Below are 19741 nucleotides of genomic sequence, written 5' to 3' on the forward strand. Positions count from 1 at the left end.
TAATAATAGCCTAATAATAATTATTATTATTATTAGTAGTAGTAGTAGTAGTAGTAGTAGTATTTTATTAGTAAATAATTAAATTAAATTATAATTAAATTATTCTTTTTTTCTTACCAGATGAAGCTGAATTTGTTGGCCACATTATGTTGTTAACTTATTTTGCCTGAGTGTAAAAATGCTGACCTTTCTATGAATCTTCCATGTTATGATTGCACAATTAACATTCCTAACCATTGAATTATAAAGACAGTGGTTCTGTGTCTCCACTTTTGTCATGATCATTTTTTATCACCTTCAAGAGGAAAGGAACAGCACCTGTCACATTGACACTGACAGATGTGTCATCACAAATCTGTGGAAACTTTTTCACCTTGTGGAAAAGGTTCCAAATGCTGCACTTAAGCAAGTTTTGCAGTTGACTTTGAATTCGTGTGAGACTAACATGGAGAGAAATGGAGTGTGTTTGTCAACATACTACACTAAAATATTGTTAAATGTTAGGGCATTTTGTGTATTGCAAAGTTTTTTGTTTTGGTTTATTCCTTTGTGTTTTGTGAGGGTGGGTTGCATCTGCAACTTCATGTTACCACAAGGTGGCACTGTTTTCAAATCAGAAGCAGACAGTGAAAATGACAGCACATTCCTATTGCTGGACTGTCACGGAATATACAGGTGCATCTCAATAAATTAGAATGTCGTGGAAAAGTTCATTTATTTCAGTAATTCAACTCAAATTGTGAAACTCGTGTATTAAATAAATTCAGTGCACACAGACTGAAGTAGTTTAAGTTTTTGGTTCTTTTAATTGTGATGATTTTGGCTCACATTTAACAAAAACCCACCAATTCACTATCTCAAAAAATTAGAATACATCATAAGACCAATAAAAAAAAAACATTTTTAGTGAATTGTTGGCCTTCTGGAAAGTATGCTCATTTACTGTATATGTACTCAATACATGGTAGGGGCTCCTTTTGCTTTAATTACTGCCTCAATTTGGCGTGGCATGGAGGTGATCAGTTTGTGGCACTGCTGAGGTGGTATGGAAGCCCAGGTTTCTTTGACAGTGGCCTTCAGCTCATCTGCATTTTTTGGTCTTTTGTTTCTCATTTTCCTCTTGACAATACCCCATAGATTCTCTATGGGGTTCAGGTCTGGTGGGTTTGCTGGCCAGTCAAGCACACCAACACCATGGTCATTTAACCAACTTTTGGTGCTTTTGGCAGTGTGGGCAGGTGCCAAATCCTGCTGGAAAATGAAATCAGCATCTTTAAAAAGCTGGTCAGCAGAAGGAAGCATGAAGTGCTCCAAAATTTCTTGGTAAACGGGTGCAGTGACTTTGGTTTTCAAAAAACACAATGGACCAACACCAGCAGATGACATTGCACCCCAAATCATCACAGACTGTGGAAACTTAACACTAGACTTCAAGCAACTTGGGCTATGAGCTTCTCCGCCCTTCCTCCAGACTCTAGGACCTTGGTTTCCAAATGAAATACAAAACTTGCTCTCATCTGAAAAGAGGACTTTGGACCACTGGGCAACAGTCCAGTTCTTGTTCTCCTTAGCCCAGGTAAGACGCCTCTGACGTTGTCTGTGGTTCAGGAGTGGCTTAACAAGAGGAATACAAGAACTGTAGCCAAATACCTTGACACGTCTGTGTGTGGTGGCTCTTGATGCCTTGACCCCAGCCTCAGTCCATTCCTTGTGAAGTTCACCCAAATTCTTGAATCGATTTTGCTTGACAATCATAAAGCTGCGGTTCTCTCGGTTGGTCGTGCATCTTTTTCTTCCACACTTTTTCCTTCCACTCAACTTTCTGTTAACATGCTTGGATACAGCACTCTGTGAACAGCCAGCTTCTTTGGCAATGAATGTTTGTGGCTTACCCTCCTTGTGAAGGGTGTCAATGATTGTCTTCTGGACAACTGTCAGATCAGCAGTCTTCCCCATGATTGTGTAGCCTAGTGAACCAAACTGAGAGACCATTTTGAAGGCTCAGGAAACCTTTGCAGGTGTTTTGAGTTGATTAGCTGATTGGCATGTCACCATATTCTAATTTTTTGAGATAGTGAATTGGTGGGTTTTTGTTAAATGTGAGCCAAAATCATCACAATTAAAAGAACCAAAGACTTAAACTACTTCAGTCTGTGTGCACTGAATTTATTTAATACACGAGTTTCACAATTTGAGTTGAATTACTGAAATAAATGAACTTTTCCACGACATTCTAATTTATTGAGATGCACCTGTAAAGTAAATTTGATTTAGGAATCCACCGGGTCACATGACATGAGCACTTGGAAACACTTATTAATAGTGTTATTACAGTTCACAAATGTTAGCCTTTGCTTGACCAAGGTGTATATCCAATATATATTCTTAGAAAGTAATACAAATCTGATATCGATATCTTAAGTATTATATTATATTGAGGAAAAATGGAGGCATATTTGTATTAGAGACTAGCATCAAATGACAAAGGGCATTGTCGATTCATAAACATCCATAAATAGCACACACCCAAACAAAGATTCATACACACATACCTGGAGGTCCTGGGGTTTGTTGGACAGTGTGGATTTGTTGCTGTGGCGTTTCTTTTTCTTAAGGCTGTGGTTGAAGTTTGGTGGGGTCTTTTTGGGTGGTGCAGTAGGGGGCCCCATGTCCTGACCCTGGGGTCCTGGAACAGGTTCAGGCTCCTCCACCACCTCCATCATAAGCATACTCTCAGTGTCCTCCTCACCCATGGTGTCCATTGAGAACACTACACATCAACAAGTCAAACACAACACACACGCACTCAATAACGCTGCATACATGCCTGCATGAGATAAACACAGCCTCTGTAGTCCCAAAGCAATGTTTTGTACAGTATCAGATGTGCTGTAGTCAATATCAAATGAAAAGATATTACATGAAATTCCAGATATTTGATGAAATATCAGAAAACCAAAACAACGTAGCTACATTTAATGACGGGTTTCAGGATGAAGCATACAGCAAAGGGCTGTATCAAAACCCTTGAAAATTAGACACATCACACAAATGTCATATCACATTTTGTCTTACTTTGTGTGTTGCCCGTGTTGGTTGGGTTTGGACTATCACACAATTTATAGGTCCTCTCAGATATAATCTCAATGGACAATGCCTGATTATTGGTGAAATCAAATCTAGGCAATGTATCTTCTTAAAGGGATCATGACATGAGGAATTAAAATTTCCTTGATCTTTTGACATATAAGAGTTCATAGTACTATAAACATACTGTAGGTTTCAGATATCAACGCTTCATCCTCACTGCAAAAAGAGCATTTGAAACCAAACGGCCAAAATGACTCATTCTCCATTTCCTCCACATTGTGTTGTCACACTGTGGAAGACATTTGCATCTGACCGCCTCCACAACAACACATCAATGGCTACTTAACCTTATTACTTCCGTATAGCCCGACCAGTAGTGGTGAGCATGGCAAGAAGAGCAGGTTATTCAAGAGCAGAGAGTCAGTCATAACAGTGGGTGTTTACTGTCAAGTCTTAAAGGAGAAGCAGCAGCTTCTGAGCAGAGGGTCAGAATGAGGGTGGAAAATTATCATGTTTTACAAATATATGACTGTTTTTTGTGAAAAAAAAAAAAAAATCACTAATATCATAAGTGAACCTCAAGGACGTTTCCCCCATTTATTTTAATACAAGTGCTACGTCTTGGGCTAAGTAGTCTCTGATTAAAGTCTTTTGATTGGCTTATCAAAGAATTTGATAGTGACACATGGCCAGTCTAGTACTATCTCAGAGAGTGGCAAGATATCTTAGGAACTTATTATCTTTCAGTGAGTAGGAACATTTTCTGCATACCATTCCATTATAAAATCACTTACAGCACCTTTAACATGAAACTCACAGTACTTGTGTGCCTGAGTGGGTGCTGTTCACCTTGAAAATTTTATCTAGGAACTTCCGGTTTAGCGATTTCTATATAGATATCCATGGTGTTTATGTCAAAGTGTAATTAGCTAGTGAAGTGGATTTACAGGCCAAAAGTTATTTAAAAGTGTTCAGGGGATGTCATAAAAACTGAAAGTAGAGGGAGGAGATGTCAAAACAAAAGAACTTCATTCAAAAATCAGCAAGATCCTACTTTCACTCCGTGGACGTACTGAAATGACTTAGTGCTCATGAAATTCCAATCCACGACACAAAGTCATTAAAAATATCTCTGTACGACACCTCTGGCCATCATCAAATTCCATTCACACATCGCATTAATAGTTAAAGAGAGCAGAATTTTTTAGCATTAACCGGGATGGGGGAAGAGGTGCCAATATTCATTCATACACCCACACATCCATAAAGTAAACATGTGAAAGTGTACGTTTTATTTTATATTCCTTTTACAACAATTTTACTCACATTTAAGCCTTTTAAAAATGTGTTGTGACTAATTAATTTAAAAAGCTCAAATGTCATTTCCTTTAATGTCATAAACTTGCATGTGAAATAATACGAGCTGTCACTGTTTGAAATGTCATGTCAACTACACATTTTAACCTAAAAATGTAACAGAATTACACGTATAACTATTAAACACTTGTATTATGCAAAAGTGCAGTATCATAGCTGTCTGAATGTGATCTGCCAGGTCACTTTTACCTGTGGGTGTCAGACAAACAGTGATAGCAGTGATAAAGGGGTGGTTTAGACTCACACAACCAATTCTTGGTGTATTTTCTGAGAAAATACAAATTCCATTTTGATCGACTTTTCCCAATAGCTTCAATATAAACAGAAAGTTAGATGACAAAAATTTGGAAAAGCAGAGCATTGAAAAGGGGTGGGGGCTGAATAAGATCAACATAGTGTGATTTTTTTCAATAGCCTGACCTGTAACTGTGTCCAGCTCCACAGGGGTGTGCTGGGCCTCGGGCAGTGAGGGAGGCTGAAATATGGGTGCCATGCCTGGAGGAGGGATGTAGGAAACCTGCAAGGTTATTGTGGCCTGAAAAAGTGAACACAGAGTGAAGATATTTTGACATTTCGGGACTGAAGAACAGGGCAAGATGTGCAATAATGCAAGAAAAAATTCTCAACAAATTTCCAAAAGACAACAATTTCCAAAAGACCTAATGGTCAAAGATTTGATTCAATATTTAAACAATAAGGTATGGCAGGCATTGCTACAGTATATTGTGAACAAAGTCACAGCTGCAGGACGTTTTTACACAGCACATGTTACTAAATTGTCTATTTTAGTATGGCAGGAACGCTGAACTAATACGCTTGAATAATCAGCATCCAGGATCAGAAATCTGAAATCTGATTGGATGAGCCACACTCTGTGTTGTAATATACAGCACTGTCCAATTATAAGCATCAATGACAAAACAGAACAGTTTTATTTTCAAGAGATTATTTTATAAACTGGAACATTAATACAGTAAAAGTTCATAAAAATGTTTGTGAAGATATACGTAGCTATCTTGAAGGGTGAATTTTTTTTTTTTTTTTTTTTTTTTTTTTTTTTGTGATTGGATCGGCGTCAGGGTGATACCTTATAATGTCCTTTCCTGAAATTATTTCCGGTTTCAGCTATTTCAAGAGCACACGGATGCACAAGAGCTAAGAAACCTAACACCACCTTTTCCTCTCCTTTTTGCTCTCCATTACCCAACATCAACCCACATACGCACATAAACCCACACAATGTAAGGAAATGACACTCAGTAAGAAATAGCCTTGTAGTATTTCTTCAGTCAACTCTTAAATTATATGTGGGTCAGAGGTTACTTTTTTTTTTTTTTTTTTTTAGATAATGTGATACAAACAGTGGTGGACGTAAAGGTGGGGTCTGGGAAGTACTGCTCTCAGCATCTAAAGATTTGTTTAAGGAATTCGGCCTTGATATCTGAAGGGGGTACCACTCCATCAAAAAGATAAGGGTCTAATTTTCTCCCATTTTTAAATGGGACTTACAGGAAAAGGGGACTGCGAGCAGAGCAGGCAAGGCTGTGTTTAAATGAGTGTGCATGCATTTCATCTTTTGACAGAGGAGGGCACAGAGGGTATGGCTTTGATTGGAGTGTGCAGAGGAAAGAATTGGTTGGGTTGGGTTTAAAAGCAATATTTACAATCCATCCCTTGCTTTTTCCCTAAACCAGCAACTCTGAATGTACTGAGTAAATGATGAAGGTCCCAGGTTGCATCTGCCTCCATCAGTCAATGTGAGAGCAAATGCGAAAGAATTCAGAGTCAGTGAGAAAGAAAATGAAAGTGTGAATGATAGCTAGAGAGACAGACTGAGAAGCGCACCCCTGTGCTATTCCGCTTGGTGTCTACCAGGGACACAGTGAAAGTAGCAGCCAGGTTTGGAGAGTTGAGCACATCTCGGAGAGCTACCCGACACTCCCCCAGAAACCTGTAAAGACACACAAAGAGTTGTTAACATCTGACACACTCGGAGCCGTAGCTTTGTGGTCAGTGCTCTGACATGGTGCTGTAGCATCACAGTTTGAGGACCTTTCCCGATCCAGTTCCACCCAATTTTCGGACCAAGGACCCCTTGGTGGCTAGAGAGATGGAGCCGGGGCCCCTATTACATAATGTATTAAATTGAGTGTTGCGTTCTCTTTCGATTCAGTTCACTTCAACATTGCTATGGGAAAGTACTTTCCTCGACGACCTAATTGAAACCCTTGTACAATAACGCCAATCTTCTGATTGGCAATGATGTTTGAGCCCTGCCTCTTATGCTGTGCATCAGGCGTAAATAAGCGGGCGCTCAGGCATCATTACTTCAGATTTTCTTCCTTCACGACTGACTACGAGCATTCAGCTTTGTCTAGGAAACCCTCTACTGCTTCGCCGTTGAGATACACAATTCAGTGTACGACTCTTCTCTGCGAGACGCTAACAGGACGACTCATTGCCTGTGCTCCCAGCACCTGCAGTGAGACGTTAACTGCTCCCCTGTGTGTTCCTGTGAAGTTTTCTCCACATCGCTTCTGCTTTGTGTTCTCATAAGAAACAGAAATGCGCTCACTGCTCATGAGGTGCGCATTCACATGTTACTTATCCTTGTGGGGAACACCGTGATGGTAGACAGATAAGTTTCTGCTTTGTGTTCTCACAAGAAACAGAAATGTGCTCACTGCTCATGGTGTGCATTCACACAATACTCATCCTCACCAGGAACACTGGGATGGTAGACAAATGTGTTTGTGTTGTGTTCTGACAAAAAACAAATGCGCTCGCTGTTCGTGACATGCATATGCACACACGGCTCATCCCAGCCAGGTACACCGGGATGGTAGACAGATGTGTTTCTGTGTTCTGTTTTCACAAGAATCATGTTTCTGTGTGATAGTTTTCATATAAACAATGTTCTCACAAAAACAGAAAGCACTCTCGCACTGTTCACTTCCCCTCCCCGCTGGTGTTCGTGGAGAGCCCTCACGGGCATGTCAAATTGGGTGCTAAAAACAATAGAACTCGGCTATATGATTCAGTTCGTATGCTGACCACCTCGCTTTAATGGCATTTGCCATCTGTGGTCCCACAGATGGCAAAATGCGATAGACTGTCCCAGACTGCGATGCCACAATGGGTTTTACAGTCGTTATTTTCTCATTCCAAAGAAAGGCGGCGGGCTCCGGCCCATTCTAGATCCAAGATGCTTGAATTGTGCTCTCGCGAAGCGCCCATTCAAAATGTTAACTCAGAAATTCAGGTCTTCTCGCACATCCTCAGGTTGGCGTCAATAGACCTGAAGGACACGTACTTTAATTTATTAATTGTGCCATGTCACAAGCGTTTTTTGAGATTCGCATTAGAGGGAACTGCGTATAAATTAAAAGTCCTTCCTTTTGGTTTGTCTCTGGCTCCCTGCACGTTCAGGAAACGTATCGATGCGGCGCTCACCCCATTGAAATTGAACGGTGTGTGTGTCGAAATTACCTCAATGTTTGGCTGCTACTAGCCCAATCAGAGGCTTTGTTGAGTGAACACAGAGACATATTCTGCTTTGCCATCTAAAAAGCCTGGGTCTGAATATCAGCTGGCCGAAAAGCACAATTCGTTCCCCCAGCCAACAAATCTCCTTTGTAGGGGTTCAACTCCACTCTGTGTGCATGTGTGTACACCTCATGAGCGAGCATGTTTAGGCCATCCGTCAGTGTCTGTCTTGGGTGAAATATAGAAAACACTTCAACTGAAGTCTTTTCAGAAAATACTAGGTTTTATGGTGGCAGCATCCACCACCATACCGTTAGGTCTGTAACGTGAGTCCTCTCCAGTATTTGCTCAAACAACATGTACCACATCAAGTTTGGCGCCACGGGTGCATATGCATTGGGGTAACTCGCCGCTGTCTGGCTGCTTTAACACCTTGGACAGCTTCAGCCTTCTATCTGCAAGGTGTTATACTGGGTCAGTTTTCAGACAGAAAGTGGGGACCACAGACGCATCCAACACGGGTTGGGGCGCGGTGTCCGATGGGCGCCCGGCTTTCGGCATCTGGACAGGTGCGAAGCAGGCATGGCACATCAAATGCCTGGAACTACTGCCTGTCTTTCTAGCCTTGAAGTCTTTCCATTACGAAATTATGAATCACCACATTCTGATTCGTTCGAACAACAAGACAGTAGTGGCGTACATACAGTAAATCACCAGGGCAGAATCCGATCACCACAAATGATGAGAACAGTTCCTCCAATGGAGCGAGCGTCATTTCCTCCCCCTATGCGTGACAAATGGCCTACGAAATGCAAATATGTGGTTCCCCTTTTACGCTTCCATTCTGTCATCAGAAAAGTCTGAGAGGATGAGAAAATGGTTCTGTTGATTGTGCCAAAATGGCCCAATTAGTCCTGGTTTCCAGAGATAATAGAGATATTGGACGGCTCTCCATGGGAAATATCGCTGAGGAGGGACCTCCTCTCTCAAGCGCAAGGCACGATTTGGCATCCCCAGCCAGAGCTTTGGAATCTGCGTGTGTGGCCTCTGAACAGAGCACATCGAACCAGCCTGAATTGGCTCAGTCAGTGATAAACAACATTTTACAGGCTAGAGCACCGTCCACGAGACACCTCTATGCACTAAAATGGCAGGTGTTTGCAAATTGGAGCGCTTCACATAGTGAAGACCCAGTGAATTGCTCCGTAGTTGAGATTCCTTCAAGAGCGATTAGACGCTGGTCTTACCCCATCAATGCTTAATGTTCATGTAGTGACTATTTTGCCGTTTCATGCCCCATAGGCGGGTTCTTCTATAGGCAGACATGATCTGATCATAAAATTCCTTAAAAGAGCGAGGCGACTAAATGCCCCTCGCCCTGCTATGGTGCTGACTTGGGACCTAAATCTAGAGCTGAAAGCACTCATGAGCCCCCAGTTCGAGCCATTGGAATCTGTCGAGTTGCAAGTGCTTTCATTAAAGAATGCACTCCTGTTAGCTTTGGACTCATTTAAAGGTGTGTGACATATAGGCACTGTTGACTGACAGCTCATGTCTGGAGTTCAGACCAGGTCATTCAGGAGTTGTTCAGGACACAATTAAACCTAGAAAAGTCTTCGTGACTAAGGTTTTATCAACACGCTTCAGGGCTCAGGTGGTCCGTCTGCGAGCCGTCTGTCCCCCACCATTTAGTTCAGATGAAGAGCAGTCTATGCATTTGTTATGCCCTGGGCGGGCATTACACACATATGTCGATCGTACCCCCCTGTTTCAAATGTCAGATCAGCTCTTTATTTGTGATGGAGGTCACACGAAATGCATGTCCATCTCCAAACAGAGGCTCTCTCACTGGATTGTTGATGCAATCACTCTTGAATACGAATCACAGCATGTGAATTGCCTTATTGGCGCAAAAGCGCATTCAACTAGAGGCATGGCCTCTTCATGGGTGTGGACAAATGGTGTGTCCTTACAAGACATATGTCTGGCAGCAGGCTGGTCTTTGCAAACACGTTCGCGAGGTTTTACAACCTGGATGTGGCATCTATGTCTATATAAGTCCTCTCTGTTTAGAGCGATTTTTATATATCCAACGGGTATGCCAAAACCCTCTGTTATGTGTTGGCTACCAGTTATAATTAATACAGCCAACAGTATGTAAGCTGTGGTTTTAAAACCTCAAGCATTCCCTATAAAAATAAAACCTACTTTTCCAAAAAGTGTTGTGAAAGGGTTAAAATTACACTGTGTGATCTATATACAGTAGATTCCCAGACAATAGTAGCCCCCATCTGGTATTACTCATGTGGGGTTATTCAATATATATATATATATACACACTTAAGGCATTTCTACAAGTCATCGGCCTGCAGTCTTGTGACTCTTTATACATGTTCATATTTAAGTGTTTTACCACTGGGGTTGTGACGTCACATAGTACAACATGATACTTTTTCCCATAGCAATGTCGAAGTGAACTGAATTGAAAGGGAACGTCTCCGGTTACGCATATAACCTCGGTTCCCTGAGATGAAGGGAACTAGACATGTGAAAGCTGGCCGCACTACTACTTCAGCGATTTGAGGAAAGAGTAATGCCCTCTGTCCCTCAGTCAGAAAATCTGATGTAATGATGCTTGAGCGTCCGCTTATATATGCCTGATGCACGCCTAAAGGGTCAAGGCTCAAAGATCATTGCCAGTCAAAAGATTGGCTTTATTGTACAAGGGTTTCACTTAGGTTGTCGAGGAAAGTACATTCCCATAGCAATGTCTCAATCCCTTCATCTCAGGGAACCAAGGTTACATGTGTAACTGGAGTCATTTTATGCCGATAAAAATGTGTATGGAAGGCTACCATATGTACATACTTCATGATGTTTATATTGCAAAGCTATTAAAATAATCATTAAATAATGCACAGCAGAGGTCTGCAACTTTTCTGACATGAAGTGACATTTTTAATTTTCCTTGTTAATCACTGTTCCATACCCCTCATTAATAAAAATAAAAAGACAGATAGATAGATAGACATACAGACAGATAGAAACAGATAAACAGACCCTATCCATGTAGAATAATTTTTTTTATAAGGGTACTAATATGGAGTCTTCATCTCATGTGAGTGATCAATTTTATACATATATTTTAAAATTATATTTCATTAGGATTAAAACTTTACAATGAGGAAAACAATGATTGAGTACACCTTTAATTATGTTGTTTTGCGAGTCACCGTCTTGTGTGTGGAACGTTAAGGAACGTGTTGCCAGCTTGATAATCTCAGCGGCAACTATTTATTTACACCAAGCAAGGAGGCTTTTGTTCTGAAAGCAAAACGCAACTAATAATAAAATAAACTGTAGGTTGTCATCTGCTCAACCGCACAGAGCAACCAACACAAAGCAGACGCGCTTACTCCCGTGACCCTCTTCTGCAGCGCTGCTGAACCTGATGTGTGTCGTGCTTTGAGCGGCTCGTTATGAGAATGGGCACGTGAATGGTTTGTCTGCGCTGCGCGCTTCTGCTGACTAGCTCAGTTTCGTCACATTTTAATAGTGTTTAGCGTTCTTATTGTTCATAACTAAATACATAAATGCGCGGATTAAAAAGAAAGAGGAAGATTTGGCATGCAGGTGCGAGGAAATTCAACATGTCGATGGATTAAAATTCATACACTTATCTCTATTGCTCACGTGTGAGTGATGATTATAACAAGGGCCAATGGTGGATCGAACAATAATTTGCGAACCTCCTGCGGTACAACCGCGGACTCCCTGAGGGTTGCGGACCCCCTGTTGAAGACCTTTGTTCAAGTGTGTTATATTATATAGCAGATGGAGGTGCAAAAATAAGTATTAGTGAAAAAAAGGAAATTTTTATTCAGCACTTTATCATTTTATACAGTATGTTATTTTATATGTTGACTGGTAACATGCGAGTCTTTGAAAATGTTGAGTAAGAAGGTTAGACTATGGCCATGCCCACACTAACACGTTTTGCGGACCCGTGGAGAGGCGCTATATGGCAAGCCGTTTTAACACTTAACACCCTGAAGTCCCTGTATGCATAAGTATGCAAGGCGTATGTGGTATCATTTGAAAGCTTAGAATCTGTACTTTTCAGCGAAACATTTGCATTTATTTACATAAAATAAAAAAACAAGGCCGGAAAACATTTGTGTCGCAAACTGGCCCCACCTAGAGGTTACATTGTAGAATTTTGAATTTGAGTTTGAATTATTTTGGTAAGGCATAAAATGCAAATGTCTCTTTTCTTTACTGGCCACTGATCTGTAAGCCCAAAATAGCCTCAAACTTTATATAAAGTCTTACCTTGGGTTGTTAGGTTTAAAATAAGTTAAAGAAATTACTTAATGGGAATGATAACGAGGCTGTGAGGGATAGACTTTTCATCTCTTCAATGGCACGAACAGTATAAAGCTGTATAAAGCTCCTAGATCACATCCAATTTTCCACAGCTCATGTTGTCTGGAGTTTTTTGTATACTGGATGTTCTTGGACAGATATGTTATCAATGTTTTATCCACGGAATGATCCAAAAACACTTTAAACGGGAGGTCACGTGATGCCATGTGAGGAGCAGACATGTGAGCGACTAGCTCTGCGCACTTTGCTAGTTTGTTTTATATTTTCGTGTTATAATCCGGTGAGATACGATACACCCCGTTATATATTTATTCTTTGAGGTAAACATGGCAAAGAAGTCAAAATCCTCAGACTCTGGAGACATTAAAAGATACTTACGTGTTCAAGCTGAGGCCTCTGATGGGACTGCAAGCCGGGGACTCGATTTAGATGGTACGTCGGGAGATGAAATCCAGCGTCAACTGTCCAACATCTTGGTGATGCTGACTTGGAGGATCTCGCTGTAATATGTCGATCAATTACGGCGATGGAAACAAAATTCTCTGAATTGGTCACAAGAGTGACAGAAGTTGAAAAAAAATCGATTTTCTGGAATCTTCAGAAAGGGAATTATCCGCTAATCCGCCCGTGTCCAAAACAGACTCGGAACACATTTTGGAAAAACTTGAATATTTCGAAAATATGAACCAAAGGAATAACATATGAATTGTTGGAATTCCTGAGCATGAAGAGGGCAGAGATATGGTGAAATTCCTTGATGAGCTCTTCCCGAGTCTGCTCGACATAACAGGCCAAAAACTGGAAATCGAGCGAGCTCACAGAGTCCCGGCTCAGAGATCTGCTGAGGGAGACAGGCCCCGATCAATCCTGGCCAACTTTCTGAGATCATCCGATATAGATCTTGTGTTGCACCAGGTGAGGAGCAAAGGAAAGCTTTCTTGGAAGAACCACAATATTTTCTTGTTCCCAGACTTTGGGAATTCGACAAGAGAGAAACACAATCGGTTCAAGGAATGTAAGAATCTCTTGCATCAACGGAAGATCGCTTTTGCACTGATGTTTCCGGCCAAACTAAGAATAGACACCAAGGATGGCAGCAAAGTATTTTTATGCCCTAAAAAGGCACTGGCCTTCATACAAACTATGGGTGAGTAAACCATTGGGCGTTTCTTATGTGAGTGGACTGACTCGCTGTTCAGTGTCTCAACTGCCCGAGGAAGTTGGGTGCCATTTTTGTTTCTTTTTGCGTTGCTCCGCCTAGCGGCTGTAGTTTGTTTTGTGGCATGACACTCCAAGAAACTTTTGCATTGACGGAAGAACACTTTTACACTGAATTTCCCGGCCAGATTGAGAATGGACACTATGGATGACCGCAAAATATCTACATGCTCACATAAAGGATGTCTTTTATAAAGTTGTCGGTCTGAGTAAGTCATGATGTATTTTTTTTTTATGTGGCCTCTGAGTGAATTTGACTCTTGATCATCCGAGGAACCAGAATGCCTATTTTGTTTCTTTATGTGCTGGCTCCACCTAGCGGCTGGAGTTTGTTCTGTTGAATAATTCGCCTTTGTGTCAGCTGTGGATGAATCTGATCGTTCTTTGTGCTTGCGCCTCCTGTTGGCGGGAGTTTGTTTTGTGGAGTATTATTTAGGGACATTTGAATGATTATGTCATCTGCTGCACTCATAACTGCCGGCTCATTGAACACTTGTCTGTCTGTCCGAGGAAACTGAACGGCTTTATATCAGCTGGAGTTTGTTTTGTGGAGGAACACACCTTCAAGACAGTTTTGTGAATGAATCTACACGTTCTTTGTGTTTATTCTGCCTATTGGCTGGAATTTGTTTTACAAAGTATTTTCTGTTATGTAATTTTGCCTCACAAAACCTGTGCAGAAGCACCGGACTTGAGCAATCCGATGGCAGAGTTGTCACGAGGGTTCTCACATGTGTACATGGACCTTCTGTGTTTAGAGGGATTGACGCCAGTTGGTGCTGTCATGCGCGGGGTTAATGCGCACGTTTTTCTTTTTTCTGCTTGTATTGTTCGGGGGGGAAGTTCGGGGTTTGATTGTTGCATTAATAGGAAATGTGGTCTGTATAATCTTGCTTTTGACACACAATTTTATTTTTTTTATTATATCAATATGTCAGTTGTTAATATGAGTGGATTGTCTCCCTCCACATGGAATGTCAATGGATTGGGGCACCCCATAAAAAGAAAGAAGGTTATTTTTTTTCTTAAGCGTAAGAAATATGATATAGTGTTTCATCAAGAAACGCATCTTTCCCCACAGGAAGCTGAAAAAATTAGGAAGATATGGGGTGGCCATTTTTTCTTTAGTGCTGGCTCAAATAAGAGCAGGGGGGTCATTATATTGATAAATAAACATCTACAATTCAAATTTCTCAAACAGATTAAAGATAAAATAGGAAGAGTCATTATTGTTTTAGCAGACATTCAAGGGCAAAGATTGATTTTGGCTAATATTTACGCACATAACGCTGATGATCAGGGCTTTTTTATAGATCTTGAAGGGATGTTGCAAACCGCTAGCACCCCTCATGATATAATATTGGGAGGAGACTTTAATTTATTGATGGACTCAGTCCTTGATCATAGTGAAGCAAAAGTGTGTAAGCCCCCTAGAGCAACACTGACGCTTCACAGGATGTGTAAATATCTTGGTCTTGCAGATATCTGGCGACTTTTGAACCCATCTGGTAGGGATTACACTTTTTTTTTCATCAGTTCATAAGATTTATTCTAGAATAGATTTTTTTATTTTTTTATATCTAAATCCCTCATTTCATCTGTTGTTGACTGCTCAGTTGGAAACATCTTAGTCTCAGATCACACCCTGGTGAGTTTAGAGATGTTGCCACATACAGAGAAAAAGAAATCATATAGTTGCCGTTTTAATGTATCCCTTTTGCAAAATCCTGATTTCCAACAAATGTAAAAGACTGAAATCAATGTTTATATGGAGACCAACTGGTCCTCAGTATCCTCTGTGGGCATGGCTTGGGAGGCACTTAAGGTGGTTCTTAGGGGTCGGATCATACAGTATGCTTCATTCATCAAAAAATCCAAAGCACGAGAATTCGTGGAGTTGGAAGAGAATATTAAAAATGCAGAGGCAGAGCTGAAGCACCGAATGTCGTCTGATGGCCTCAGAGAGTTGACCCAACTGAAATACAGATATAATACAATTTTGACGCAGAAAGTGGAGTTTTGGATGTTCAGGGCAAGACAGTCATACTTTGAGTTGGTGGACAAAGAAGAGAAGCTTCTGGCTAGATATATAAAACAGAGAGAGTCTTTTTCTACCATTCCCTCAGTGAAATCTGCTGGTGGTGAAATTTTTACTATCTCGATCTCTATAGTTCCACATCTTCGTCTACTGATGAATATATTAGAGAATTTGTGGAACCATTAGAACTTCCTCAATTGACGACTGAGCAAAAAAATTATCTTGAATCTGAGATAAACTTGGAGGAGCTTGACGAGGTAATTAAGGCCTTGTCTTCAGGCAAAGCTCCAGGGCCAGATGGTTTTGCTGCTGAATTTTTTAGATCTCATGCTACAGAACTGGCTCCACTTTTGCTAGAAGTTTATACAGAATCATTAAAGAATGGAAAGCTTCCCCCACCATGACACAAGCCCGGATCAGTCTGATCCTTAAAAAGGACAAAGATCCAAGCGAGTGTAAGAGTTACCGTCCAAATTCCCTGATCCAGCTAGATGTAAAAATACTGTCAAAAAATTTGCCTAACCGATTAAGTAAAGTTATGACATCTCTTATACATATAGATCAGGTGGGGTTTATTAGGGGCCGCAGCTCTTCTGACAACATTAGGCGTTTCATCAATATCATGTGGTCAGTGGCGAATGATCAGACTCCGGTCGCTGCCATCTCACTTGTCGCCGAAAAAGTGTTTGATATGGTAGAATGGGATTATCTTTTTAAGATTTTTGTTATGTATGGGTTCGGGAGTACATTTATTGGTTGGATTAAGTTACTTTATAGATACACTGTAGCAGCGGTACAAACAAATGGATTAATTTCAGATTATTTTACTTTGAATTGGGGCACTCATCAGGGTTGCCCTCTTATTGTTCTGTCTTGCCCTGGAACCATTAGCAGCTGCGATAAGAAAGGAGGAATACTTTCCAGGTGTGGTGGTGGGAGGTGTGGCGCATAAGCTTTTGCTTTATGCAGATGACATTTTATTATTCATCTCTGACCCTACTAGATCTATGCCTTGCCTCCACAGAATTATTAATTCCTTTTCTAAGTTTTCAGGATACAAAGTCAAATGGTCTAAATCCGAAGCTTTAGCTTTGACAGCATACTGCCCAGCGATGGCTTTCCAGCCAGGCACTTTCCAGTGGCCCAAACAGGGCATTAAGTATTTGGGCATTTTATTCACAGCAAAATTGTTTGATTTAGTTAGAGTTAATTTTGACCCCTTAATAAAACGGTTTTTGAGCGATGTAGGCAGGTGGGCTTCATTGCATTTATCTATGATCGGGAAAGTTAATGTTATTAAAATGGATTGTATTCCAAAATTCAACTACCTGCTACAGTCTCTCCCTATAGTTGTCCCCCTCTCTTATTTCAAGCAATTTGACAACATAGCAAAGTCATTCATTTGGAATGGTAAGTATCCCAAATTACATTTCAATAAGTTATATAGGCCGATTGACAAAGGTGGGCTAGGCCTACCCAAAGATTTTATTTTATTATTATGCATATGGTCTCAGACATTTGGCTCATTTGTCACTTCCACCTGAGAGAGCCCCTCCCTGGTCCTTTATAGAACAGGAAGTTCTTGCCCCTATTTCACCATTGCAGAGCCTTTGTATCAAATTAATCGGAGAAGTTAAGTTCCATCCCGTTATCTCGCATTCGAACTCGGTATGGACAAAGGTGTCCAGAGTGTTTAATTCAGACATTTATTTAAATGTTGCCTTGAGTATATGTCTGAACCCCAAATTACGCATCAACAAGTCCCCTTTTTGCTGATCAGAATGGATTGGGAGTGGGGTTACTACACTCGGTGACCTATATGAGAGTGGAGTGCTGAGATCCTTTCAAAATTTGGATCAACCTTTTGGGATTCCCAGATCTCAGTTCTATAAATATTTACAGTTGCCCACCTGATTTGTACTGTTTTTGGGAGTGGTTTACACCCCCCTACAGCAGCAAATACTCTGGGAGTGGTGATTACTGCTTTCAGAAAAGGTCATGAGGCATCGATGTATTACTCCCTGTTAATTCAGAGTCTGGGGGACGGAGCTTCAGCTTCTCTTAAGAGATTGTGGGAGAAGGATCTTGGCTTGGTATTGGAGGAGGGAGTGTGGGCTAGGATTCTAAAAAATGTCAAATCTGCATCTAGAGATGCAAGGGTTTGCCTTATGCAATTCAAGATTTTGCATAGAGTCTATTGGACCCCCTCTAGATTGTATAGGCTTGGTCTTAAAGACACACCCACCTGCTGGCGATGTCAATCAGAAGATGGAGACACAACCCATGTTTTTTGGGGGTGTCGTAAGATTCAAGAATTTTGGCTGAAGGTGCAAAGTTTTGTGTGTGATGTGTTGGGCACTCAGGTCTCGTTCTGCCCCAGACTCTGTATTTTGGGAGATGGGAAGGTCATGGATTTGGAAGTTCATGAAGGACTGGGTTTTGACCAGTGTGATGATTGGTAGGCAGGTTATTTTGAGGAGTTGGAAGTCAGATGGAGCACCCTCGTTCCTGGAGTGGTGCGCGGAGATGGGGAGGGTGGCTGCCTTCGAGGAGGGGTCAAGCAGAAGGATGGGAATTAGGGATTTTTATAATAAGAAATGGGGCAATTACCTAGCATTTTTGGGGGAATCTCGAGGAGGGGCAGTGGAGGGAGTAACCAGTGTGATGATTGGTAGGCAGGTTATTTTGAGGAGTTGGAAGTCAGATGGAGCACCCTCGTTCCCAGAGTGGTGCGCGGAGATGGGGAGGGTGGCTGCCTTCAAGGAGGGGCTGAGCAGAAGGATGGGAATTAGGGATTTTTATAATAAGAAATGGGGCAATTACCTAGCATTTTTGGGGGAATCTCGAGGAGGGGCAGTGGAGGGAGTAATTTTTTTTCATTAATTTTTTTTATACTTGATTAATGTGTATTCTTTTTTTTTTTTGATGTTTTAGTTTTGTGTTTTTTTTTTTCTTGTGTGTGTGTGTGTGTGTGTGTGTGTGTGTCTATATTCTATTGACCACAGGGGCGTTCGTGGGGGGGTCAGGGTGGGGTGGGAGTTTGGTAGGGGGAGGGGTTTAATGTTTAAAGTGATTGATTCATTATATATATGTTGTTGTTTTTTTTTGTGTGTGTTAATGTGTGTTATGAATCAATAAAAATGTTAATAACAAAAACACTTTAAACTGCAGTACGGTGCATTGAAGTGACTAAGTCTATCCCACACAGCCTCGTTGTCATTCCCATTAAAAATTAAAGTCGGCAACCTTTTTGACATGGAGTAGTGCCATTTTTTGTTTTCCTGGTCAATGGCTGTGCCAATGCCCCCCCCCCATTCTACAGCACACCCAAATTAATTGTTAAGCAGTTGTTTTTCAAGATTAGCCTTCATTTTCAAGCAGGCAACGGAGTTGTTATTGCTGTATTTTCGAAGTCATTCTTGTTTTACATATACATACAAACACTATCATGAACAGAGAGAGAAAAAGAGTGAGTGAGAGAAAGATATTTCCAACCTATTCCTGCCCATTTTCTCATGGTCCTTGACGACAACATGAAGCTCTGCTCCAGAATCTAAAGGCATGCCCTTCAAGTCCCACTCAAAGCCCTGGGAGAAAGAAATTGGAACAGAGGACAGAATAATGAATTGGCAAACATATATAAATCTCATTACAATTAAAAATATATTTTTTGTTAATTAAAATTTGTAAGACATAAGAATGAACCAACCTCATTCCACACAGGATTGACATTATTTTTGATGACTTTGGTTTTCTTTTTTGTCCCTACAAGAACATAAAAAGGAAGATAACTGTTGGTGTGCTATTTGCTATATGGTATGTAATGTATGTCTCCCCCCCCCCCAAAAATAATTTACATGACAGTTATGGAATGGAAATAGACTTCAAACAAATGTTAAAGGTGCACTTGATAATATTTAGTTTACGTTATGCTGGCTAGGGTTGCTCCGATACCAAAACTTTGGCTTTGGCACGAGACCAGCCCTGGTACATTGGTATCAATACTAAATTGATACTATAATCAACAATTAAAAAGCCTCAGATTTTTTATGAAATTACAAAGAAAATGACTTGATTGAAAGAACTGCATAAAGTCTTCCAGATTCAAATTATGTGTTTTCCGTTTTAATTTTTCTGGATTCCATG

At 40.8% G+C, this 19741-nt stretch overlaps 1 protein-coding gene across 3 annotated transcripts in view; it reads right to left on the reverse strand.

Annotated features, from left to right (window-relative positions):
- The window catches only part of LOC127454638 (dysferlin-like), a 139517-nt gene that overhangs the window by 107391 nt on the left and 12385 nt on the right, over positions 1-19741 (reverse strand). For all 3 annotated transcript variants that reach the window (XM_051722074.1, XM_051722152.1, XM_051722023.1), the window contains exons 2-6: positions 19305-19360; positions 19091-19182; positions 6313-6418; positions 4888-5002; positions 2553-2770 (exon numbers count right to left, since the gene is read on the reverse strand). In XM_051722074.1, coding sequence (XP_051578034.1) covers positions 2553-2770; positions 4888-5002; positions 6313-6418; positions 19091-19182; positions 19305-19360 — 587 coding nt within the window. The remainder of the gene's footprint in view (positions 1-2552; positions 2771-4887; positions 5003-6312; positions 6419-19090; positions 19183-19304; positions 19361-19741) is intronic.

This window comes from Myxocyprinus asiaticus, chromosome 1 (assembly GCF_019703515.2).
Source record: "Myxocyprinus asiaticus isolate MX2 ecotype Aquarium Trade chromosome 1, UBuf_Myxa_2, whole genome shotgun sequence".
NCBI classification, from domain to species: Eukaryota; Metazoa; Chordata; class Actinopteri; order Cypriniformes; family Catostomidae; genus Myxocyprinus; species Myxocyprinus asiaticus.